Below are 27244 nucleotides of genomic sequence, written 5' to 3'. Positions count from 1 at the left end.
TGAGTACTACTTTAATCACTGCAGGTCACGGAATCTGATGGGTCACCAAATGTGTTGTAACACCGGCCACTAGAGGCCGCTGTTGCCGCAGACTTTCGCTCTGTCTCCGCAGTGCTGCCTGTCTACGAGGAGTGCGTTTGATTGTTGCAGGGCTCAATGGCGGACATAGTAGGATAGTCGCTTCAGCAGCGAGGACAATAACATCTCGACTCCCGTGAATTCCTGGCGTGCCTCGGTCAGCCGCTGCGTGCCCTCCCCCTCCGGTGCACCGCTTGAAACGAGCTCTCTTGCGCTTTAACGTGATATACAAAGTCGCAGCAGCTATTTTTCCTGCGCGTCTTCTCGCATTGTTGAGTTCTCAATCCCGAGCGAAGAAGTTACACTGTTCATGGTGGCTCACTGAAAAGGCAGCTAGCTTGCGAGCAAACCATGGGGGACTCTCTTGAATTGATAGGGAAGCGTCTGCTTTTGCTCCTCGACGACGACAGGTCCGCTAATGGACCCGAGCCGGAGCAGGCTGCCTGGGCCCGGGACTGGCTCCGGGGGACGGTGCGAGCAGTCAGCGTCATCGGCCTGGCCGCTCCGGAGGTTAGCGGAGGAGAGGCGACAACAACAACCACTGCTGCAGGGCTGACGGTCAGTGTTTACATACTAATGCTGCCGCGCTGCGTAACTAAAAACCAAACAAATTCAGCTTTAAAACGTGTCCCAGCGATTAACTATGATTTCCAGCTCCTCTGCGCTCAGTTTTAACCGTTGCTGTTTGTGCATTTATTGGCAGTTAAACGTTAGCTTGTACGTATTTTAGCTCGGAGGCAGTGAGGCGAAGCTAAACTCGAGGCCGGGGATTTTCTGGCCTTTGCTTTGTTCGCTTTCTATCTTTTTAACGAATGACATTCACCTCCCGTAACATTAATTATTACCTCGTAGCAATCACTTGCATAGCACAGATGCGCCAGCGTTAACTAAACGTCCACGATATTGTAATAAATCACTGGTAAAGCAGCAGTGTCACAACAGCGTTAGCTTGTCATTTACCTGCTAACGATAGTCTAGTTTAAAGGCCTCACAAGTTCAGATGAGGGTGAAGCAGGAATTCCTGCCACCGTACTGTGGCATCCAGGTTGTTAAATGCACAGACTGGTGAACAAGTTGGTAATCTAATAACCACTTGAATGAGGGCAACTCCTCATTTCAAAGCTGTGTTTAGTCTACATTGTGCAGGGCTGCTGGATTGCACAGACAGTTGAGTGAAATTTGTAATAATTTGGGGTGGAGGCAGGTGACCTACATACATCCAAATACCTCATAGTTACAGTGCAAGCTGTTAGAATAGTAAGCAATTGCAAAGTTTAGTAAATACATATTTAAATTAACATTTACACATGATTTGTGTGTTACTTTATAAAATGTCATGGTGTAACAGGTAATAAAACAGTGATTACTCATTATCTTAGTTTAATTAAATAAAATTACATAGGTGAAAATAATAAAGAATGAGGATAAATAATAATAACTAGGGCTATGTTTAAAGACCCCCCCCCAGACCTCTTTTAAGATGTATATAAAATACTCAACTTTAATACTTTGTGTGAATAATTTGTGTTAAAATCTTTAAAATGATATCTAGTCCTTCTCCCTCATTAAAAATTCCAGAAACTACGAATATTCAAATATTTTTTTATTTTAAAAAGTTTATCTGCTGGACTGTAATGTCCAGTCTCAGTGTTTGTGCACTGGAGGCTTCAAGTTTCCACATCACACTTGTGTAAGTTGAATATTGGACCAGGATTGGCTTCAGAAATAGTTGTGATGTCACAAATCCTGCTCATAGGTCCACCCCTTTAAATCAGATTTTCAGTGAGCTCAGAGAAACTTTCCACTTTCAGCAGTTGAATGTGAAAGCAGCTTCTAGTGTCAAACTGTAGGAACAAGAAGACAAACATATTTTTGAGTGGATAAGGACTTAAAATACAGTAAAATACAGTTTTGTTTTTCGGGGGGAAATTATCTTAGGTTCTTTTGTGTTGACAAAGAAGTGAAGTCTTTTTCTTTGTAGGAAATAAATAGGCTAAAACATTTAAATGTGTGATTGTTTCTTCTGAATTATGTGCACATTGTAGTCTTTTGAAGAACATGACTGGGTCTCTCCTGAGGTGTACATTCATCAGAACTGATTAATGTGGCTGGGGATTGAATTTTTGAACGATTACAGGATAATCAATGAAGTTTTGTTTCCCTGTGTGTCAACGGTCTTCCTCACAGCACTGTCACACTGCTACTCTGTTCTCAGGATTAAGGTCTTTAATACACAGGGATTGAGCCAAAGAAAGCACATTAGTTGTTCCAACAAGTTGTCTCCTACTCACAAATCCTTTTTTTACTGTGACAAACTAACAAGGACATTTAGGCGCATCTTCTCAGTGAGTAGGAAACACATGTCATGATTTTTCTCTATATGTCATAAGGTCATAAGGGGTCATTCCAATTTTTGTGCTGAGAAAAAAAGACAGTTCTGTGTTTTACATCTCCATGTTCCAAGTTTTATCACCCCTCTTCTTGATTGTACAGAATTAGGGGCAGAAATGAAAGGTCTGGAGGAAAATAAGGAAAAAATTGGAGTTCCTGGTAAGCAGGCATTCATACTGAAAACAGTCCTGCCTTAAAACACTGCAGGGGGCTGCTGTGGTGGAAGTGTGTTGCTTCAGGTAGACAACGAAATAAAATCCCGGAAGTCCAGTTTGAGTGTCCCATTAAGGCGTTTAAAAGCTTATCATACTCCAAAACCCTGCACAACGGTTTTACAACTCTGGAAAGTTCTCATGGTGTCAACTATTTGGTCATAACAATTGTGAGGTAAACAGTAAAAATTCGATGATGATTTTATAAAGTAATCTACCAGTAATACATGTGCTTGTAAGTTGAGCCAGATACAACTTTTTAGCCAGACGACTCTGTATTCTTCTGCCAGAGCCCTCTCTGTTTACATCCCCGCTACGCCGCCAGACTGCCCCCATTCAAATGAATGAGAGGTCTGTGGTTTTACACACAGGACTGATATCAGTCCTAGTTCAGTCTGACAATATGACAACATGACAAACATCACGTTTGTTGGGGAGCCCATCTATTGGCCGGTTGTGTCCAAAACATGCAGATTGAAAAATGCTCCAAGCAAGACATAAATTCACTGCAGGCTATACCTGAACTCACCTTGCTAAGAGAAAGGAGCATCATCTTGGCTCAAAGAGAACACAGACACTGGCTTTTCAAAAATCGATTCATGCTCAAGGCAAAATAGCACAGTTCTGCTCCCTTTCTGAACTGCTCACATACTCTGTTTGGGAGCCAGTTGATAAAATTTAGTTGATATTGTGGTTCTTTTTTTTTTTTTTAGGTCCACAAGCCTATCATTAAATTTTATACCGTAGAATGCTGTGTGACAAAATCTTGCTTCACATTTAATCAATGTGGAAGTACAGTTTGATTTTGTCTTCATTTCCCAACTATAGATTTGAGGCTATATAACCACCTTATAGTACTTCAAGTCATTTAAGTATAATATTGGTAATTTCTGAACTGATCTGTTTACGGAAGCAGCGAGACGCCAGTGTCATTTAATGCAGACATGACTACATAAACATTATATTTTCCTTACGCTGCTGTGCTTGACTGGTGTATGCATCTGGTTTATTGTCGTTGGTCTCTTGAGTTGTCTAAACGTCTACAGGAGAAGTGCAGTGAAACCTGCTTGAGTTCAACGTGTTTCTTCTATTGACTCACTGTTCAGTTTTGTGCCTGAAAGATCCACATTTTAATTCATGACTCAGGTGTCACCCCTTTTCCTAGTGAATGCTGGAGTGTGAAATATAATCAGATCAGTAACTCTTTTTCTAACTCTTTACAGTAATCCAAGACAATCACTGCTCCGTCAGAGGCATGCAGTGATTGGCTGTGTGATTTGTTTAGACTAGAGATAGAATTTTTTTTAGGTTTATGACAAGACTAACATGAAATACAACATATCAGACTTTGTCAGGGATTGAAAAGTCTTAGACTTTTTTTCCATGGATGTCCCTAGTAGGGGTGTAACAATACACAAAATTCACGGTTCAGTATCTACCTCAGATTTGAAAAGTTTTGAAAGTTTTGAAAACGACGGGGGTGTTTTGAATACACCCCTGTTTTCACAGGTAATTTGTTAGTCTGTCCCTCCCGCCGCAGGAAATAATGGATTACTCGTGGAAAGCTATTGATGTAGCACTTTTCTCCTTATGAAAATAACACAGAGATTATTCGACCAATGAGAATTTAGTCGGACGAGAGCATATCGACCAACTAATCGACCAGTCGACCAGCAGACTACAGCCCTACAAATAAGAGATGTCATGGTGTCTTCAGTATGTGTGATAAATTAGTGGTATGAATCTCACACACAGAGTATGAGAATAGTGACCTTGTGTAGTTGTAGTTTGATCATAAAGTGTGAATCAGTTCATCTTAGGTTATTTTGATACAGAAAGAGGATGCATAACCAAAATATTTTGCAATAAGGAACAGGGTTACTGTAATCACAGAATATTCTTTCAGGATCTATTTTGATTGTCTCCTCAACTCTTTTGCAGTTTCAGTTGCTACAGTGTCGCTACAGTTGTCAGGGATCGAATGATAAAGTCTTAGACTTTTTTTCCATGGATGTCCCTAGTACGGGTGTAACAATACACAAAATTCACGGTTCAGTATCTACCTTGGATTTGGGGTCACTGTTCAGTATGATTTTGGTACAGGAGGAAAAAAAGAAAGGTAGAAAATAATGTTTAGGTCCTTTTATTTTGAAAAATATAAACATCCAACAAAGGCTTATTGGCCATGATTAGTTGTGCTGCAGTGGAAAAAGGAAAATAACTTTTCTGATTCTGCAAGGAGTCAGGACACCTGCTGACTGTTGTGTTATGCTCATTTATTGTCACTCAGAACTGACAATTTGTCTGACCACGTCTGAAGTCAAATGTGTTTTATAGTCGTTCTGAACGGCTTCACTCAAAGCTGACCATCACAGAGAGGAGAGGGGGGCAGTGAGACGTGATATTGTTTGATTATGGGGATAACGGAGCATATTTTAATCATAATGATGGCAGTGACACTACATGAGCATGGGTAACCAGGGTAACTTGGTTAAGCCGGTGAGCATACATCCATGAGATTGCTACCCGAATGCTACAGCTAAGTGGTGCACTGCCAAAACGTTACAGGTGGAATTTAAGCGATAGAAATATTATTCCGCACATTGAAGTAAGTGGATTATTGTTTGTGTCAGGGAGCATACTGAACTGAAGAAAGTCGCGTACCGAATTGAACATCCTGAACCTGTATCAAACAGTTCAGGACAAATACACAAACCTTTAAACCCCTAGTCCCTAGTGTTCTCACAGCCCATCAACCATTTAACAAGGTGGAGACAACTTACACTTGATGCATCAGGTGGTTTTTGCTTAATGGGTCGATTGACCCAAAAAACACAACATACTGTATTTCTTCATTTACCTATAGTGGTATCTAGCCAGGCAGACTCACAGGTCAGTCTCTACACGCTTTGCTCATAGAAACTGTGGATAATCTCCCAGGTTTCGTTGTTAAAACTGGTGGAAACAATTAAAGAGTTTAGAAGTGTTTTCTTGACAAAATGTAAGGGGTGTAGGTTTGTTAGTGGTTAGTTAGTTGTTAGTAGTCAAGCACTGCTGTACGTTTAGAAATCCTTAGACTTCGGTGGGCGAAGATCTCTGATGTCTGGTATTATGAGTGTACTAACCATGCAAATATTTATGGTTGCATTTGCCCAGGGTTTACAACGTTTGTGTATTATCTAAAATAATGGAGGCATTGTCTCTGGAAAGTGATTTTTAATGTAAATTTTCAATGCTGTGAGCACCATAAACATAAATCCATTCACTACCACTCTATTGGGGTGGAGGCAGAAGTCTCCGAGATAGATTTATCACAACCTCAGCAAATGAATCCTGATGCAGATATCTGCTGGCTAGATTTGCACTGTAGGCTGATGCTGAACCATCAGTAGCATTCAATGAACTTCCCACTCTGAGTTTTAATGTGGCCAACTGATAACACTTCAGTTTGTTTCTCATATCTTACTCTGTCAAATAAAACAGATGTAGCCAAACATGGAGCTGTATGTGTTGTTTTTCTTCACTTGTGTCCACAAAATAATAAACTTCCACTGTCAGCTTTACAGTTGTGACAAATAAGTAGGGCTGTAGTCAACCAAAGAAAATCTTGGTCGACTAAAATCGTACCTAATCTTCAACTAATTGATTAGTCACGCGTGGGATGTAACAGGATAGAGTGCACAGTAAACTCAGCAGCCACACATTTCTCTGTTTTGTATTTCTCTGTTTTGTGTCTTCAGGTTAGGCTAACCCATTGTTGCTAACTTTGGAGCTAACCCCCTTTACTTTTCCAGCATTTGGGGAAACAACAGACATGACTTTTTAGCATTTATTAACTTACTGCTAACCTTTTCCTCTGCCCCGCTCGCATCCACCGTTACTTCTCTGCCCCTCGCTCTTTCCCACTCGCTACGCAAACATACTCCTTAACGGAGCCACGCTACCAATAGTTTCCCAGGCAACGACAGAGGTTGACTCCTGTACCGAAACAGCTGCACAACTGCACAGAGACTCCCAAATGCTGTCGATTTCCGAATGAATGGATATTCATTTGGATATCAAATATTAAAACTTTTTTTTTTTTGGCCTGGCGGGGGTTCTTGTTGTTATCATTATGGAGAAACACAGATTCAGTAAATGTTCAGTATGGTCAATAAACGTTGAGTACAGTTAGACCCAGCAGTCTCCATTAGGTTGGGCAAGTTCAAAGTTTTGAAAACGATGGGGGTGTTTTGGATACACCCCTGTTTTCACAGGTAATTTGTTAGTCTGTCCCTCCCGCCGAAGGAAATACTGGATTACTCCTGGAAAGCTATTGATGTAGCACTTTTCTCCTGATGAAAATAACACAGAGATTATTCGACCAATGAGAATTTAGTCGGACGAGAGCATATCGACCAGTCGACCAGCAGACTATAGCCCTACAAATAAGAGATGTCATGGTGTCTTCAGTATGTGTGATAAATTAGTGGTATGAATCTCACACACAGAGTATGAGAATAGCGACCTTGTGTAGTTGTAGTTTGATCATAAAGTGTGAATCAGTTCATCTTAGGTTATTTTGATACAGAAAGAGGATGCATAACCAAAATATTTTGCAATAAGGAACAGGGTTACTGTAATCACAGAATATTCTTTCAGGATCTATTTTGATTGTCTCCTTAACTCTGTTGCAGTTTCAGTTGCTACAGTGTCGCTCGCCCCTCTCTCATTAAGCTTAGTTGAGAAACCCTCGAGCAAAAACACTTAGCCCCCAAACTGCTCTCATGGGACTTTGCAGTAGCAAACAGATAAGTCTCTGGTTGTGCTCAGCATCTCCCAGGTGTCATTATCTGTGAGTGTGAAGCAGGGAATTGATAAGAAAGGGGCTGTTGCAGTCATCGAACTGAACCCAGATTAATAGTAATGTGCAAAAAAGGGACATCCATTTGAGACATTTGTAATGAACAATGACTGATGTCGATCCACTCCTGACTGATTCTAGCAACCCAAGTGGGAATATATCATGTTCTTCATATTCAAATAACAATTGTAAGCAATTTTCTTGAAATCAATTAAGGTTACAGGCACAAAGTGGTTCAGTGTCTTATTTTCTTTATTTTATACTTTTACTCAGGGCGCAAAATTAACTTTCTTGTCCACCGGCCAAATGATTAGTGAATGTTCACATTTTAGCAGCCACTCAATAGATTACCATTATTTTTTTGGCTGGTGAGAGAAGCAAATCTACCAGCCACTTGCATATTTTACCAGTATTGGGTTGGTGGCTGGTGCTAATTTTGTGCCCTGCTTTTACTACAGAATATACAACGTGCATGTTAAATAAATAGCATTCAATATGCTTTTAGATTGTCTTTATATGTTGTGTTTTATACTAAGGTTGAATTTTTAACTTGTTTGTAACGAGACCATTTGAAGCAAAGTAATAATCAACTTTCTTTGTTAAAAAGTACCTAGATACAGTATAAATAATGATTGACAGCCACTCCTCCTGTGATCTAGTCAGAGGAATTATGAGTCAGTCACATCCCTGTTCTTTGCAAAATCCAATGTGCGACCCAACCAGCTCTACCATTTCAGGGAGAATCTGACAGTGTGTCTGTGGTGTATGATCATATTGTACAAGTATCACATTCAAGTTTAGATGCAGACAGATTCTGCCATACTGTCATAGACATTTTCCTTTTGTGCTATTTTCTCTCTCTATACAAAGCAAAGAATCGCTGTCTGTCTGTATGTATGTGTGTTTGTTCTTCACATATCTCGAGAACCGTTCATTTGATCTACTTCACACTTGGCCGGTGTATTGTTGGGAACACAAGGGAGTACAGTCTCGAATTTGGTACAATTTGGTCACTCAACACGTTCAAAATTAATAAACTTGGAATAAACAAGCGATCAGCGAGCCGCTCCACTCTGCAGCAGCGGAGCTTATTGGCTCTGCGACTGCATGATCAGAGCTGTACAACCCTGCCATGAGAGAGTCGAGGGGACAACATCTGTCTTCCTTTGATAACGTTAAAAGTTAGGCTTTGTATTGCGTTTCCCGACTCATTTTAAAAAAAGAGGGAGCGAGCGCCAGAGAGACGGCGTTGGAAAGCTTTCTCTGAGAGAGAGAGAAAGCCCATGAATGACAGAAATACGTTATTTTCTGATTTTTTCATGGCTGTCACGTTCTAAAGCACGAATAAACGATCATCAAACACTCAACAGGTGATTTACTGTGGAGAAAGACACTCTTTTGGTGCAATTCGGACACGCAACACGTTTAATATTAGTAAACTTTGAATAAACAAGCAAACAGTGAACTGCTCAGCTCCATGTCTGAGTGCAGCGAGGGCTGTTTGATATAAACACCGTCACACTACAGTGGGGCAGAGCTTCTGGGCTCTGACTTGCTGAGCAGGACAAAGGCAGGCACCCTACTCAATTAAACTGCCCAACAGGAAAGAACGAGCGCACACAGACGAAAAAAACGGGTGGAGGCAAAAAAACACTTACAGCAAGGAACCTTTGCCCATGGTCTTAAATGAAAACAACATTCAGGATGTCCATGTTAAATAAAATCTTAAAATATATAAAATATTCAGTGCTTAATTGTTAAATTACATTGAATTGCAATATGATGCCTGATACCTTCCTCTTTTAAACATGGTAGTGAATGAAACAATAGCCTGTGTCCACATCATCAAAACTTGATGATAACTTACAAACATGAACACGTCTTGTCCTGCAGTTTAGCTCGTTGAACGAGCCGCCAAGCAAACATCCACCAAAGAAAACTGCACCGCTAACATCAGTTAGCAGCTACGTAGCTAATTAGCTGCTTAGCTACAGCACATTAAACAGTGGGTAAATAAACCTGCAGATGTCACTGCGGAGCCATTAAACGCTAGTTTGGTCGTTGCTCTTCAAAATCGCTGTTAGTGACGCGCTGTCTGTCCATGAATTGTACTTACAGCAGTTTGTTTACGTTGTTGTAATTGACACATTAAATTTTTCAATTAATCTGCGGTTCACATGTGTGCCGAACCATGGATCACTGATCAACTACGATCCGTTGCACCACTAGTTCATACAGTTTTAATTGATATGATTGCCAATTGCTACATATATATGCGGTTCTCGAGAAATAATAAGCAATCATTCTAAACAGGCATGTTTTGAACGGGAACTGCACTAGTCTAAATAAACCTAAAGTAGTTTAGTTAGGGAGTAAGAGTATATGCACACATTCCTTTGCTAGTTGACTACATTTTGAGATAATATCTAATGTGCTTTTGGTCACTGAGAAAGATCTGTGTCCCTGTCAGGACTGGCAGATAGTAGGTTGCCAGTCACATTGCAGTAATTCTTTTTTTTTTTCTCTTCATGTTACCTTTAGAAGATTTTAACGTGCTCATATTTATTCTTTTACTGTGCTTTTAATGAATTTGATTTACTAGTTGCTTGAACTTCAGATTTTATGAAAAGGTCACTGAAAATCACATAAAAAGGAACTTGCCAATTTTATGCAAATCTGTTTTACAAGTCACAGCAGCACATGTGAAAGAAGTTGTATAAAATCATTTGTGGCACCAGAGGGAACTTCGTTAAGTCCGATAATGTCCCCCAATTGATGTTGCTTGAGTCAGTGGCGCTGATGACTACAAGTTTGAAAATAAAAATAAAAAATCTGGGGTTGTGGAGGTAGAAAGAAGTGAGGTTGCTGGACCTCTGTAGCCTGCTCCTCATCTCTGCTTGAGGCAACAGCTTGAGGTTACAATAGCAGTTACTAGCATAACACATCTCTGACCAAACTGTCAGTGGTGGAGTAAAAAAAAGACTATGTCTGGTTCTGCTGCATCGATTTTGATACTTTTAAAAAAACTGTCCATCGAGAGTCCTTAGCTTATGCTCTCTTTCTCTCTGTTTTTCCAACTGCAGGTATTTGTAGAGTTTGAGAACGCTTCACAACGGTGTTCTTGGGTGCAAGTGTATGACGAGGGGGTGAAAGCTGTCTTGGTGGAAGACTCCATCGTTTGGGCCAACCGGAGTGATAGTACTGGGACTACTGGAGCCCCAGCATCAACCACAGCCTGGCCTGGTCTGGTGAGTACTCAGTTGGACAATGGGTGTAAGCTTGAACGTCCGAGTCATGCATACAAGTCAGAAGGACACACAGGAAAAGAGCTAAATTTGTGTACCCCCCCCCCCCCATGCATGAAGCTTCTACTGTTGGGGCAAGTGGGGGCAACTTTTACACTTTATGGAAAATCTCAAATCTCATCTAAATACATATATATTTCCAGGTCACTGAAATTTATTTGGAATTAAAATCTGCACTTTATCCTCACTCTGGTGTCTCCCCACTTTAAAAAAAGAAGAGGGAAAGTGTCATTTGACCCTGATATGGGCTACAGACGCCTTTCACTGCCCAGGCTCACTCGATGCCAGCTCATCCTACTGCTTAAATTCTTGTTTTAATTTTGTTTGTGCTTATGCCTGAAGTTTATTAATTTGTGCATGTGAGTGTTTTGAGTTGAAACACAGTAAATTGAGGAAAGTGGCCTAGATTGTTTAGATTACATTTTAAAAATCCAGTTATCTACATCCTTTTTAGATTAAAAATCTTTTACTGTTGACCTGAATGTTCTTGTCCATATGTCAAAGAATTACATGCTATTCTCTTTTTTCCTCAGGCCTTCCGCTCCCTAGTGGACAGAGTGGGTTTAGGATCATTGGTTCCAGTGGAATATTTTGGAAACAAAAATTTTGAGTTCCTGCCTGATAACAAATCAGTCCAGAGATTTGAGGTGTGTAAGCTAGTTTTACAAAGTATGTTAATTGTTTAGAAGTGTTGTTAAGGGCTAAAATGATGGACAGAAAATAAATGTTGGACAAATTGTTTAGGATATTATCAATGTTTTGCTGGTTTGCTTTTTTCCTTTTCTTGACAGTAATTGTTAATTCAGTGACAATGTTATTCCTCCGTTGTAGCTGTATTGGCACTATCTCAGGACAGTGTGTTTTGTGTCCTTTTGCAGGTTGATAAAGACATAAGAAATCCTTTGCTGCTGGAGCAGCCCACCCTGCAGGCTGCCATCTCCAGCTGGCGTAGTGACTTTGAACTGCAGGAGATCTTCAGGAAGGGTAAGACCTAACTTTCTCCAGATTTTCATTTGTTTTCCTTTATTACCTCCATGTGCTATCTGGTGTTTCCCTCATGTTTAGTCTTCTGTGTCCTTATTTGCAGCTGGTCTATATTTACCAGACTTTCACCCATGAATTCACATGCAGAATATAATTTTACAACTTTTAAATCATATAAATGGAATATTTAATCACACAAGACAGATGTGAGTATGTAAAAGTTGTGGCGTCATTGACCTTTTGCTTAAGATTAGAAAAAATGCAGACAGAAGCTTCAGATAAAGATGATGTTTTAGTGAAGTAATTTCAAACAAGAAAAAAGCAAAATATCCATATTTGTATTATAGACTATGAATGCAAATTCAATAAAAACATTGAGCAAGAAATTTAAATAAACAGAAAGCAAGTTGCTGCCAAGTCTCTCTGTAATGCTGCTTAGCTATTGGTGGTGTTTCTTTCATGCTTCAGACAAAATCAATTTTCCCTAATTTAGATACGATCTACTGTACCAGCCATTCTGCATTCCCTGTTTTTCCTTTAAATGTGCCAGAACATAACTCTTGGTTTTCTGGCTGTTCCTGCACTTAGGTTCATACACTATTCAAGGACGCAGGGTTCGTGTGTACCAGCCAGAGTTTGAGGAGTGCTGGGCCTCAGGACTGGTTTCACAGCACGACCCTATCTCGCACATAATGGATATTACCATGGACAAGGTAAATAAGGCTTATGTTTTGCCTAAATATATTCTGTATTCTGCTCATGGTGTCAAAGGATGCCTCTTAAATAACACCTTTTTTTGCTGTAGGGTGAAGAAAATCAGATGGTTGATCCTCGTGTGATACATGTCATGCTGGCAGAGGAGGAGGTAAAGTTGTCTTATTATAAATCTACTTAGATTTGGTAGACTGTGCTGTATATTAAGTTAGAATGGTTGTAATGTTTTCAACTTTAGATTGATTTAAAAAAACAACAACAACGTATTAATAGAAGTACTTTCTAACATTTTTTAGCTTGGTAAGAATGGGCGGCGAAGGAAGGACAGTGAAACGATGAAGGGTGATAGTGGTCGCAGACGTAGGACTGCCTCCGAAGGTGAGGATGACATGAACTTGAAACGTTTTAAAGGAGCAGGAGACTTGGGGGCTGATGGACAAAACTGTGGCGATACGAACAAAACGCCAGTGGATGGGACAGTGATGTGGGGTGGAGACTCTGGCGAAAGAGTCAGCAGCACAACCAAAAACGGAAGCTCTTCAGAAGGAACCTTTCCTCAGGGCAGAGTGTCATCCCCCAACACCAATTCCTCACTCCAGATGGACCAATCAAATACTACTCCTCGTTATCCTGTCCATGTCAAAGAAAACGGTCGCTCAATCCCCACACAAGGGGCAGCGGACTCCACCACTGCCGTTACTCATACCCCTACCCCTCCTCCCCTCAAACCAGCCCCCTCTCCCTTCTCCACCACATCTTTTCCCTCACTAGGCCAGATGCCAAGCCTGGTCCCCGGAGCTCCAGCCCCCAAGGTCTCCCCATCCCCCCAGCCAGACAGAGAAGAGGCCTCCCAGTCGGCTTACTCCAAAACAGCTGCTCTTGTTTCCCCGGGGCCTGTCACCATTTCTTGGTCTTCACATGACAGTGGCCCTAGTGTGGCACTTTCTGCTTCTGTGGGTTTTAGTCCTAAGGCTCCTACCTGGGGAAGCCAGACTGAGGTAAGATTATCAATATGATCAGTACAGACAATACCAATATATGATGCCTTTGCAGGCCATCACAGTTTTATTCCTGTTATCAATATAATTTTACTTATTGCACTGAACGCAAGCAGACTACCTGATCTTCATCATCATCACTCACAGTCTAACTGCTGCATGCACATTGTCTTGTTTCTTAGGGCTCTAAGACTGCATCTGGTTTTCGTTTGCCCCAGGCTGTGCCCACTGCTCCTGTATTTGGAGATGTTACCTCTCAGACCAATGGAGCTCCTACCACTACTACAACCCCCCAGGACACTCCAAGGCCCTTTGGCTTCGGCTTTGGTGGCGCAAAGAGTGAGCCCCAATCCCAGCAAGACCAAAACTTGTTTTTCCAGTGCATGACCCAGAATTCTGGCTCCATCCCAACCCTTGCTGCTGGTCAGACCCAGTCCAAGGACACTAATTACTTCACCACAGTGTCTGAGAGCCTGAGTAAAGAGCCCCCAAGCCTTTTCAAGTCTGCAACCCCCGCTGAAGGGCTGAAAAAGCCTGAGCAGCCAAAAGTGCCTGAGGCCCATCCAACGGGAAATGGTGTGCTCAACAAGTCGTCATCAGCCTTCCAGGGCATGGGTGGCTCTGCAGGAGGAAGAGGCTCTGGTCTAAGTATTGGTGGTCTGGCAGCAACGTCTGGAGCCCAAAGTACTTCTAAGAAGAGCAGTAATAATGGAACGTCTGCAGGAGGCTTAGGGCTGCAATCTGGCTTTAACACTTCAGATAGCCACCAGAACCTTTTTCTGCAGGCCTCCAAAGAGCCCGCTAATCCATTTCTGGCATATGGGGACAAAGCTTCCCACACATCTTTTGCTGGCCTCTCTGGGACCGAGCCACAGGCCCTTGGTTCTGCCTCAGACAGCAAGCCAAACCTATTCACTATGGCAGAGCCGCCGAAGGGGATTCTGTCCTCTCCTTTCCCAGCAATCGCAGCAGCTGCTTCACCTAGCTCTTCCTCCTCTCCAGCACCAGCCTCATCTCAGAGGTCACATACTGAAGGGACTGTGACAAAGGAGGAGCAGGAGGTTGGGGAGATGCCTACATCCACCTCAGGCTCCTCTATGTTTGGAGGCGCTGGCCCTGATGGAATGGATGAGGTACCTGTGTCCTTTGACCAGAGCCAGACTCAGAAGTTTACCTTGGAAGAAAGAGGCCAATCATCCAAACGGGACTCAGACTCTAGCAGTAACAGTGACTTGTCAGACCTGAGCGAGAATGAGGAAGGTCTGGAGAAAGGCCAAGTTCCAGGAGGACCACCACACCCTGCCAAGGATGGGGCCTTGCTGCAGAAAACTAAAGTCCAAGGGGCTGCTAAGAGCCGTCCGCGTAACAAGCCTTTCAAAGGTAAGTCTGGTCCACTCTTAATAATGTCAGAAGCATTTGTGGTGACATAAACAAACTAAGCAATGGAATTAACACAAGTTATCTCTTCCAGTGGGCCAGTCTGTACTAAAAGATCAGAGTAAGGTGCGTCGTCTGAAACAGTCTGGTGAGTCCTTCCTCCAGGATGGCTCCTGCATCAATGTGGCCCCTCACTTGCACAAGTGTCGTGAGTGCCGTCTGGAGCGTTACCGTAAATATCGCAATACAGACGAAGACAGCGATGATGACGATGACCCAAATGTGGCCTGTCGCTTCTTCCACTTCAGAAGGTAAGCGATTATATTCCTGTGCACTTGGTTGCAACAGTATCTGGGATTGTATGTTTGAGCGTCATCAAGGAAAGTTATCAGAATAGAGACAGCTATGATTCTTAACAATTACTTGTCACTGAATTAACCTTTTTTTGCTTGTGACCAGGTTGGCTTTTACTCGTAAAGGTGTATTGCGTGTGGAAGGCTTCCTGAGCCCCCAGCAGAGCGATTCAATGGCCATGGGTCTGTGGCTACCTGCACCAGCTGTCCAGGAGGGTCTTGATCTGGATACATCCAAGTACATCCTGGCCAATGTGGGAGACCAGTTCTGTCAGTTGGTCATGTCTGAGAAGGAGGCCATGATGATGGTGGAACCTCACCGTGAGTATTTAGAGATCTCACTCATTTCATCTTCACATGTATTGTTTTGTGATAGATTTTGTCTTGTTGGGACGGGCAGGAGTGCGTTTGGTTATTAGCAATAATTCACAATTATCATAGATAATTGTGAATTGTGAAATCAAGATATTGTTAACCTTAATCAATAATTTGGGCACCAACTGTTGGATCTGTGAGGAACACAGTTGATTATTTGCAATAATTATCAATTATCAAAGATAATTAACTAATTATAACAATTAATAGAATTATTAATATGAATTAACAAATACGGGGCACCACCTGGAAACCGGGACCAATAACCAAACAAGGTAGTCTCATAAAAGGAGTTCACCTAGAATGTTAATATCTGAGAGATATCAACATTCACGGGTGAACAAAGAGGGATGAATTCGAGCTCTGACTCCTTCAATCAGTCACTTTTAACAATATGTTACACACAATAATGACAAAAGAACTTCTCTTTAAAGATATAACAGTGTTTATTAAACTTAGCAAAATTAACAAAGTTAACAAATGCTTCATTCAATAAACAACTATTCTAAAATGTAATTCTACCAAACAAAACACAAACAGCTATGTACAGGGTTGGACGCATGCAGGGGAATGCGTGTGTGTGTGTGTGTGTGCGCCAAGATGGCGACTTGGCCTGACGTGATGACGTCGTCGGTCTGCGACGCGGACGTGACTATGGGAGGACCAAATGGCAGAAGTACTGCGGTATCTTGGTTAGATAGAAGCAAGATGGCGCCGCCTGGTGGTCGTCATCTTGCACTCACCCAATTCCGTGAAAAACACACGTGTCTGATGGCGGATAAGGAAAGACAAAGCAAAGCTTTGTCCGCCGTTATGTGACGTTATCTGACCAAGTTCCACGTCTTCCTGAAGAAACTCCGTTTCTTCCTTCCCGAGGGAATTTGAGCAGCGGTCTCTGTTGGTTCCAGGAATGTGTTCGGGTGAACACGGGCGAAGTCTCGTCTCGTCCAGCGAGGGGAGTCTTCGATGAGGGGAAAACATGTGCGTGGGGTACCCCCTTTAGTCAAGCTGACTCACAGAGGAACAGAAGTTACCCCTAGCTCAGCGACATGAGTAAGGCGTGTTTTTCAGGGTGAGTTCAGTTTTTAAAGGGGCGGTGATGTCATGGCTGCATCATCAGGACGCTCTGCTGTGCAGGAGCGTCTCCGCCAATGAGACACTGTATGTTGATTGTTCCCTGCTGAGTTGTGAAAATGGCAAAGCATCCTTGGAAATGGAGTTTGCAATGGACTCCCATTGTCTGTAAGCAGCATTTTGGCGCTATTCCTTTGTCTCGGGGGAAACAAAGGAAAAAGCACCTCGTGGTCAGGCCTCACAGGTTACATGTAGGCCCTCTCTGTGTGACCTCGTGGTTTGAGGCCCAACAGTCTCAACACTACCTGTCAGAAGTGTCTATCCTGTATATAACCCTGTTACGTTTTGGCCTGTCCTTCAGAGAAAGTGGCGTGGAAACGTGCTGTACGAGGTGTTAGGGAGATGTGTGACGTGTGTGAGACTACCCTGTTCAACATCCACTGGGTGTGTCGCAAGTGTGGCTTTGGAGTGTGTCTGGACTGCTATCGACTTCGCAGGAACAGGCCAAGGGAGGGTAAGTCCTCACTGTGACATTTCAAGAACTGGAGAATTGTGAACTTAGATTTTATTGCACGTTTTTTAATACAGTTATCTAAACTTCTCTAGGTATTTGAATCTTTTGAGGGTGAGTGTGTTGGAAACTCATGGGTCAATATATTCTTTCCTTCAGATGTAGATGAAGGTCCAGAGGATGAGGTTTTCTCTTGGTTGAAGTGTGCCAAAGGTCAACCTCATGAGCCACAGAACCTCATGCCTACACAGATCATACCTGGGACAGGTAACACTCATGACTTGTACATTATGATTGAATTGTAAATCTCTAAATCCCCACCTCACAAGCATCACAAGTATTACATATGGTCTTGTTTTGGTACAGTAAGAATTGTGATGATTGATTTTATTGCCTTTCTCTTTTAGCTCTTTACAACATAGGTGATATGGTGCACTCAGCAAGAGGCAAGTGGGGTATTAAGGCCAATTGTCCCTGTGCCAGTCGACACACCAAGCCTCTAGTGCGCCCTAGTGCCCCCAATGGTATTTCACAGGTACTATGGTGCTACTTCATCTCTTTCTTAGTTCTGCATTTTGACACATGTTAAAGGTGTTTTTGACTTTAAGGCTCTAATGTCTAGTTGTGCTTGTCTCAGCAGTCTACAACAAGCAGTGGTAGCGGCCTCGGACCTGCAGCTTCTGGTATTGGCAACACTCCAAAATCAGAAGGAGAAACATCAGCGATCAAAACAGAAACTACACAAACAGCAGCAGCATCAGACAGTGGGGGCGGGGAAATTGTGGGCAGTACTAGTAACTCCACCAGTGGTACATCTTCCCCTTGTAACCTCACCCAGTCCTCTGTCAAGGAGTCACGCTCATCAGGAGAGGGCAACAGCTCCGCTCTGCACTGGCTGGCAGACTTGGCCACACAGAAAGCCAAGGATGACACCAAGGGTAAGTAGGAAAGAAGAAATGCTGAGTCTGTGTAATCTGAGTGCATAAAAAAAGTCAGAATCAATATTGAATTTGAAATTATATCACCATCTTCTTCCAGAATCTGGTTCACTGCGCTCCATGATGAGTCGAGACAGTCGGCCTCCTTTTGGCCTGGACTCACTCGGTGCCCTGTCAAAGCCTTCTGCTTCCAGCCCTAAGCTATTTAACAGCCTTTTACTGGGCTCCAGCATGGCTCAGTCCAAACCTGAGGGGTCCAGTCTCCGGGACCTGCTCAACTCTGGACCGGGCAAGCTTCCCCAGGGCCCTGGAGAGAGTGGGGTACCATTCCCTTCCGTCTTTACCTCAGCAGGCGTATGTATAAAACGTCTTTGTTCAATGTAGTTTTATGAAGTGTACATCTACTAAAAAGGCCATCAGCAAGATCAGTTTCTGAGCTAGCCGTAGGCTATGGAGTTCAATTTGCCCAAAAAATATATTGTATGACACTGGTTGCATAAAACTGAAAAACCTAGTGTCAATTCAAATCAGACTGATGTCTGTTTGAATGTGGAAAGTATTTTATAACTCTCAACACTTAATTATGTTTTTGTGTATTTCAGCAAAAAAAGAAATACAAAGTGTCAGATACATCTCTCCTACAACTCTATAGACAAATAGGATATATTGTACCATAGACAAATATCACAGGAAATAGAGATAACTACAGAAGCAAAATTCTGTGATTTGTTCAGTGTTAAAGTCTCATATTTATCTCAGTTTTTCATATTCAAATAATTAATCAAATAATGCATATGAAACTGAAAACACTGTCAATAAGAATAATTTAAATGGTAAGAAAATTAAGATGAGGAATAACTGCAGCATAGCTTCATGCCTTGAACAGTTGTATTACTACAGGTTTGGTAACGGACCAGAACACTTACTTTGAAAATGCGAAGGGAGGAACAACTAAAAAAAATATTACTCACAAAAAGTATTCTTTACTTAAAATTATTCACCTGTAAGTACAAATACATACATCGATTGGTAACCCTAAATTCCCCTTTTGTCTGTCAGAGTGACAAGCTGAAGAGCAGCCTTCCAAACTTCCTGGATCACATCATCGCCTCGGTTGTGGAGACCAAGAAGGCAGAAGGCAGACGGACTGGAACCTCTGAGGGGGGCGAGCTTGGTGTTTTGGGGGGCCGCAAAGACGGAGTAATGGGCCTAAGTGTTTTGGAACCACATACCTCACACTCCTGGCTCTGTGACGGACGACTCCTTTGCCTACAGGATCCCAGCAACAGCAACAACTGGAAGATCTTCAGAGAGTGTTGGAAGCAGGGACAAGTAAGAACCACAATAAATAATCAGTACTTCAGAGGCATTTTTCACAGAAACATGATGGAATAAAGCAGAAAAAGAAAGACGACTGTCGATGAAAATTGGGTTGTAATTTGTAAATACTTTTGCTGCCATTGCTCTGTCATGTCTCTAATCTCTTCTCCTTTGTGTCCAGCCTGTATTGGTGTCAGGGATACATAAACGCCTGAAATCTAACTTGTGGCGGCCTGAGGCCTTCAGTCAGGAGTTTGGAGACCAGGATGTAGACCTGGTCAACTGTAGAAACTGTGCCATCATCTCTGATGTGAAGGTGCGAGACTTCTGGGACGGCTTCCAGGTCATCTCAAGTGAGTGCTCAAACAGTTGTTGCTAGATTATGCTTATTTGTTCTTTGGATTGTTTCTGCGTTCACTTCAACACTTATTCCCCACTGATGTTGTTCCAATGGTAGCTGATGTGTTTTTCTGTAAATGCAGAGCGACTGCAAGATAGTGAGGGTCAGCCAATGGTGTTGAAATTAAAGGATTGGCCTCCTGGAGAAGACTTCAGGGACATGATGCCCACACGGTGAGAAACTCACCACCAAGCAACATGCTATTTTTTGGGGGGGGAATGCAAAAAAATATTTGTGAACCAATCATTTCATTATTATTATTATTATCATTATTTAAGATCCAAAACAATATTGTCATATTTGTGAAAGTGTCATATCACTTATTTTCATACATTCTCTAATGCCTGTCCCAGGTTTGATGATTTGATGGATAACCTCCCGTTGCCCGAGTACACAAAAAGAGATGGCCGCCTAAACCTTGCTGCCCGTCTGCCCAACTTTTTTGTGCGTCCTGACCTAGGACCCAAGATGTACAATGCCTATGGTGAGAAGTAATGGTTGAGTTTGACAGAGAGTTTTAATTCTCAGTCACTTCACCACATATTTGTCCTCTTTTGTCCTCATCTCTGTCCTATCTCTCACGGTCTCATTGTCTTTCCTTCCCTCAGGCTTGACTTCGTCTGAAGACAGGAAGGTGGGCACCACTAACCTCCATCTCGATGTGTCTGATGCTGTCAATGTCATGGTCTATGTAGGCATACCTCAAGGAGATGGAGACCAGGAGCAAGGTCAGTGGATGTGCACACACACACACTTTCTCTGTTTTTTTTCCGTCTCTCTCTTTATACTTGTAGTAGGGATGTCAGTTTCGGTTAATTTTGCTTTTGATAGACCGACACCCATAAACCGGTAACTAACCGGTTAATTTTTACAAAAAGTTGTGATGTAGCTTTCATTTGTGAGAGCTGTCCAGCAGTTGGTGGTCAGAGCTAGCTTGACTTTTAATTCATCCTTCTTCTCCTCAAAGTGTTTTTCAATGTGTGTCGTCACAGTAGCTCTCGATGGCATAACATACTCGGGCTCAAGGTACCAAACTAGCTCTTTCAGTCCCTCTACCACACTGATTGGCAGCATATTAGTCTCAATCATTCAGCATCCAACTGGGTGATGGCCTCGGACTGGCACGCATCAAACCCCCCATGAAGGGGAAGAGTAGCATCACAAAATTTACATTTGACTTTGTTGCCTTTCTGGAGGAAATGGTCCCACTCCAAGCTTTGTTTAGCGCTTCACTTTTTTTTTACCTCAGACTGCTAGCTAGCAGCCAGCCGGTAGTGGTGTATTGTGTATGCAAATTAACCTATAGACTGACATGTGTAACCGGTCAAAAGTATTCTCTGTGGTTAACTGATTAATGGTTAACCGTTGACATCCCTAACTTGTAGCACTACTTCATTAATTGAGCCACATTAATTGAGCCATTTTCATTGTGGCAACATTTCTCATTCACAGAGGCAGATATCTCTGGACGCAAAGGTCTGTAGACTTTCAATTGTATCACTTAAGTAGCATGCCCTTCTTCTTGACTAACTCCCCTTCTTCACTCCTCCACCCTACCCCTCTGTTACTATCTGTGCAGTAGGGGCCAGAGCACTGTGACCCATCTGACAGTTTCTACCGTGGCATGTTTATACCCCCTTCTACATTTTTATGTAAATGCAACCTTTATTAACACGTAGGGAATAAAACATTGCACTGAATTTTCTGTTATTGCCCTTTGGAGATCCACACTTTCTTCTCTTATGTAGATTTCAGGGCTGGGTTTAAAATGTGTTTTCTTTGTTACGAATTCAATTAATGCAGTAACATGAATTCCATTAATTGACATGGAGTTTAAATATATTCTGACTGTACAGGTTTTCCTTTATTTAATGTCTTTAATTTTTCTGTTAATCGGATGAGTTGTGCTCTGGTCCTTGCACTGTTGGAAAAAAAGTTTGAATGAAGGGCATCTAGAATTGGCTTCCCTATTCCCTGGCAGGTTTCCTCTCACTCATTACAGTGACACAAACCCAACAGTATGACTATAGCCATATTGTCCTCATTTAACGGTCCCTCTTCTTCTTAGGGCCAGGGGATCTTACACACACACACACATATCACACATAAAAAAAACACATTCAATGTATTAGCCTGGTAACATTCCTTGAGGCTGTAGGAGTCATATGTGCGAGTGATGAGGTATGATGATGACTGTGCCAGAACACACACACAGATACACACACTATAATGTCAGCTAAGTACTTACACGTGATTATATACTGAACAGAAACACTGGTTGCAGACGAATGTCCACCAAAACAAACCCATCATTCCTGAATGTGTTTGTTTCCACTTGATTCTCTGAATCTCTAATAAACTTTTACTAAAATGACAAGTTAATCAGGCAGCAGTGTTAGCTTCTCTGTCAGGATGTGATTGTGATTGTGTAGTCTGTCCTTCTCTCTGCCCCAGTGGTTCTCAACTGGTCTGCCACAGTCATTTAAAGTGTAAACTGTTATCTCAAAATTAATAGTTTAGCAATAGAAACATTGGTCCTGCCGTGGCATTTTCAAGTCTCTATTAATAGTCTGTTTAGACGGATTTACATCACAGTTGTTTGGATGAACACAGGGCTGCTGCTCGGGATGTGTGTCATGATCGCCACATGATGCAGCTGTAAGCAGTATTTTAAAATGAAAGGATATCAGCAAATCAGTACACTTTAAAAAAAAAAAAAAAGAAGACGAAAAAAAAGAAACAACTTTTTTTGTTGGGTTTTTTTTTGTAGTGGCCACACAATCCTACAGTCGACATGAAATGGACCTGTGACCCACTACAAGGCCATGAACCAGATGAGAACTACAGCTCTGTGTCATTTTTGTCAAACAAATGATGGATATACATTAATTTGGTCACTTAAGAATTATGCTATGAAAGATGTGAAAGGCAGATTTATTTTGGCGGTCCAACAATATCCCAAGACTGAGGCAAGATACATCCAGTTATCAGTTCTAAAAAAAAAAAAAGGAAAGCATTAACAAAGGTAGTGTTGTAGTTATGTTGATACATCAACAATCACAGTTGTCAGAGGCCACATTAAAAAGAAGCATCACTGTAGAGTGCTGTCAGCATAGAGACACTGCTGATAACCCTTTGCTGTCCTGTATCTGTGTGTTGGTGTTTATGTTTGATCCTCCAGAGGTCATGACCACTATTGAGGAGGGTGATGTGGATGAAATGACGAAGAGGAGGGTGTACGAGGGAAAAGAGAAACCTGGAGCTCTCTGGCACATCTACGCTGCCAAGGATGCTGAGAAGATCAGAGAACTGCTCCGCAAGGTTTGCAGCCAGTAGAGATCTGTCTTAAATAGCATCTGATCCCTCAAGTTGCAACATCAGTGGTTGTACTAGCTTTAAGAATGGCGCTGTCGGTCTGACTTTGATCCAGACTGAAATATCCCAACAACTATTGGATTGATCATCATGAAATGTTTCCCTGTAGCACCACCATGAGGTTGACATTCTTGGTTCAGTGTGAAATATCTTGACAACTGTTGGATGCATTGCAATGAAATTTGCTAAATTTATTCAAGAGGTCACAAGAGGATCAATTCTAATGACTTGGATGATCCTCTGACTTTTCCTCTAGTGCCACCAGCAGGTTGACATTGTTGGCTGTTATTGAAATATCTCAATTATTTAATGGATTGTTGTGAAATCTGGCACAGCACGTTAGCCTGCTGAGGTTAGCATTTAGCTTAAAAGCACCGCAGGGCCAAAGTAGCTTAGCTGCAGGTACGGCTGTAGACTCTTAGTCTTGTTTATTTGTCTTAGGTGGGGGAGGAGCAGGGCCAAGAGAATCCTCCAGACCACGATCCCATTCATGACCAGAGCTGGTACTTGGACCAGGCGCTCCGCCGCAGGCTCTATGATGAATATGGAGTCCAGGGCTGGGCCATTGTACAGTTCTTAGGAGACGCTGTCTTTATCCCCGCTGGAGCCCCACACCAGGTCAGACATGTCAACGTATATGAGGAGAAATATATATTCTCATCTAATCACTTATGAGTGTCCTATGATACATGTCTGTCTTATCTTCTCTCATTTATTGATTCTCTGTTGTTCGCCTCTCAGGTGCACAACCTGTACAGCTGTATCAAGGTGGCTGAGGACTTTGTGTCTCCTGAGCACGTGAGGCACTGTTTCAGACTGACTCAGGAGTTCAGACACCTGTCTACTACTCATACAAACCACGAAGACAAGCTACAGGTTGGTGTACTTTAACTGAACTTGTAGTTACATTGTTGCTTTGTTTAGTGTAATATGTAACTACGAGGTGTGTAATTCAGACTAGGCTTGTTAGTTGCTTGGAGAAGTTTGATAAAAAGCATGAATTTACAAAAATGATGTACTGTAAATGTTATAATATTGACACATGAAAGCAACACAACTAAATTACATTGTGTTCAAAACAGTAAAGCCTGCTAATTATCTGCCCATTATATTGAGGTGAATTCAGATATCTTCCAGACCGCACTTGAAACCTTGATATAATCGACAGGAATAATTCTGTTGGGGATGGTTGTAATGGACAGTAAACAATGTGCAGGACTACCGATGATGACTACTTTTATTATGACTTCATTCTGTATATGAACAAGTGGCCAAACTTGACACAAGCACCAACTGGTTCCTCATGTTTGTTACTTTTACTGCTGTGATTGCTGTAAAAAGCGAAGCGTTCAGTGTTTTCTTCTAGAGCAGGAGATTGTTTCCATGTCCGTTACTGTTTTAAAAGCCACTTTCTGCTGTTTTCCTCAGGTGAAGAACATCATCTATCACGCAGTGAAGGACGCTGTTGGCACACTGAAGGCCCATGAACCGAAACTAGCACGCCCTTAGTTTCTCTCACTTAGCGCTGTCCCAAGACAACCAGCCTCTCAAGACCACTCCTCTATGTACACACACAGTATACATTACATACCTACATACACATGTACAATCTGAAAAGTGCAGAGTACAAAGATAGAGTGTAGGTTTTTTTGGGGGGCAGTGACGGTCTGGGTTTAGGGAAAGGGCACATTTTGGTTTGGGGAGGGATTAGAAAGGGTGTGGGGCTAGTCGGCGCTTCGATGAAGGAAGTCCTTTATCGCTGTTACACAGTACGCTCAAACTTGTCTAGTTGTTTTTCAATTTTTTTTTTTTTTTGATTAACTCTGTATTTAAGGTCAGTGTGTTTGTTCTGTTGTTCTCATTGTATATGTAAGATGTGAGAGTAAGGGAGGTAAAAGCTGACGTGCCTTTAGAGCAGAAGTTCAGCTACCATATAAGCGACTGACAAAATGTGAGTACCAGGCTAACTTTCCTATTTTGATGACGTTGATATTATTTTTCTTCAATAGGAGCGAGGTTAACCTGTTGCAGTTTTTAAACCGCTGATTGCTTCTGCCCTCTGTGGCTGGAGTGAATTTGCGAAGCAGCCAGTGAAGGGAAGCAGACCAAAGTTTTGTATTTTTAGTTTTCTTATTTCACTTTTAGAGTAAGAAGTCTTTTCTTTTTATGAACCAGAAGGTAATGAGCAGGAGGACTTCAAAGAGGGCAGATTTGTTTTTGTTTTTTTTTGTTTGTTTGTTTGTTTTCTTTTGGTCATGGGTTTGGTCACCTATATTTGTCCCATGGGCTGAATTAATTGCAGACTTCCAACAACATTGTTCAAGAATCACATTTGCAGCTGAACAGAACTACTGGCCATTAACATTGTATCAATATATATATTGATCTTAGCAGTCTGTTTGATTTTTCACAATAAAGTTTACAAAAACTATTGTTTGCTTAATGGTTATTTTTACCTGCAGAATCACTAAGCATGAACAACCAGGGTGTCTGCGGGTCCTGGAAAGTGTTAAAATGGACAAATTGGGGCTGGACTAACTTATTTTCATTATTGATTGATCTGTTGATTATTTTTTGATTAGGCTCCTAAAGCCTGTGGTGATGTTGTCAAATTGCTTGTTTCAATTTACGAAGATTTAACAGAAAATGAGCCAATTGTAACATTTGAGAAGCTTGAACCAGTAAATAGTTGGAATTCTTTACAGATAAATTGACTGTTATTAAAATAGTTGACAAATATCTGTCGAGTGATTGTTTCAGCACTCAGTCTTGAATCTAAATTTAAGGTTCTGTGTGGTGTTAGATGCAGTTACATATTGTGTTTCATCATAAATTCAGTTATAGAAGTCTTAAAATGTTGCTTTTTCAGAGACGTCTGGTAAGAAATTCATTCGGATAAAGTTTCTTACATTCTCACATTTTTCCAGTGCTGGAATTGGTCTTATTTTCCGTTGTAAATGGCATTTTAAAAGTATTAAATTGTTTAAATCACAATAAAACAGGTACATTGACAAATAGAAAGGCGTTCTCCGTGCATCTTCCAGCAGTATGCAGCTGATTCAGGTGCCTCTCAGGACAGGGACAGCAAATTTCAGATGAGAAAATACTGGAAGACACTGATCGATTTGCAGCTTTTAATAGTGCAAACAGTTTATTTAGGTACCTTTACAGAGAAGTACTGTATTGGTTGCAATCAGCTGTATCTTTTTAACCAATGCTAACAGAGCACTAAATCAGATTGTGTTTTACTGATGCTCTCGTGTGGCCTAGCTTCACTTCTCTAAATTAGTAAGTAGATCACAGAAATGGGGCAGGGAAACTACCTAACCAAGGAGGATGCACACAAGAATTCAGTTAGTTCAAACCAACAAATACCTACCATTTTATACTACAAACAGCGTCTGTACAGCTACATCTGCATTTAATAATAGTCACTGTATAATATCCTAACGTAGCAGAATATAGCATGCAGTACATAAATAGTTCAGCACTCAGGTTCCTTTCAGATTATTATTAGTAAGTACTTGAGCTCACTGGATTGTATCATTGCTGTGATCACAGTGAGGAAAAGCTCGTTCAGTGTTCATATGGGCCACTGACTTGCTTTAAAGGTGCAGTGTGTAGAATTCAGTGGCATCTCGCAGAATGGACTTGACAGAATTTGAATATAATATTACTAAATATGTTTTTCTTAGTGTAAAAGTGTTTTCATTACCTTAGAATGAGCCCTTTATATCTACACAGAGAGCGGTTCCCCTTCATGGATGCATATAGAGAACTGGATACAGCGTTGCAGGCAGGGCACCATTCTTTCCTATGAAAGTTGCTCAGTCGCCAAAAAAGTCACTTCCTGCTATAAAAAAATGACCCAGATGAAAACATACTGCGCACGCTCTATGGGCTGCATGCACTCATGGAGCATGCTTATTAGAGACTTCCGCCGGCTGAGACAGCTAACTTCTGGTTTAGCCCTCCGGCTAACTTGAATGGGGATAA

The 27244-nt window shown here is 41.7% G+C and overlaps 1 protein-coding gene across 4 annotated transcripts; it reads left to right on the top strand.

The window, feature by feature from the left end:
* The first annotated feature begins 101 nt into the window (after positions 1–101).
* Positions 102–25679, top strand: kdm3b (lysine (K)-specific demethylase 3B). Of its 4 annotated transcripts, none has more exons than XM_042418622.1 (25): positions 102–636; positions 10608–10772; positions 11363–11476; positions 11708–11813; positions 12402–12526; positions 12619–12678; positions 12824–13525; positions 13744–14905; positions 14997–15213; positions 15362–15576; positions 17066–17218; positions 17375–17482; positions 17623–17750; positions 17853–18153; positions 18254–18507; positions 19213–19485; positions 19655–19826; positions 19956–20046; positions 20227–20357; positions 20482–20601; positions 21326–21349; positions 23055–23194; positions 23690–23866; positions 23990–24124; positions 24677–25679. In XM_042418622.1, the coding sequence occupies exons 1-25, from the start codon at positions 430–432 to the stop codon at positions 24755–24757; spliced, it is 5361 nt and encodes a 1786-aa protein (XP_042274556.1). In that variant the 5' UTR covers positions 102–429; the 3' UTR covers positions 24758–25679. The 4 variants fall into 4 exon arrangements, with proteins under 4 accessions (XP_042274556.1, XP_042274554.1, XP_042274553.1 ...); XM_042418620.1 differs by having other exon boundaries at positions 13708–14905; positions 17856–18153; XM_042418619.1 differs by having other exon boundaries at positions 13708–14905.
* The last annotated feature ends 1565 nt before the right edge of the window (positions 25680–27244 follow it).

Source organism: Thunnus maccoyii, chromosome 8, assembly GCF_910596095.1.
Source record: "Thunnus maccoyii chromosome 8, fThuMac1.1, whole genome shotgun sequence".
NCBI lineage: Eukaryota > Metazoa > Chordata > Actinopteri > Scombriformes > Scombridae > Thunnus > Thunnus maccoyii.
This window is presented reverse-complemented; position numbering and strand designations above follow the sequence as displayed.

Bases quoted from the DNA above. Each gene is read 5' to 3' on its own strand.
- kdm3b (XM_042418619.1), top strand. From the start codon at position 430: ATGGGGGACTCTCTTGAATTGATAGGGAAGCGTCTGCTTTTGCTCCTC. The intron at 15,214-15,361 runs GTAAGCGATTAT...GCTTGTGACCAG, and splicing joins CGCTTCTTCCACTTCAGAAG to GTTGGCTTTTACTCGTAAAG. The intron at 20,358-20,481 runs GTGAGAAGTAAT...TCCTTCCCTCAG, and splicing joins CAAGATGTACAATGCCTATG to GCTTGACTTCGTCTGAAGAC.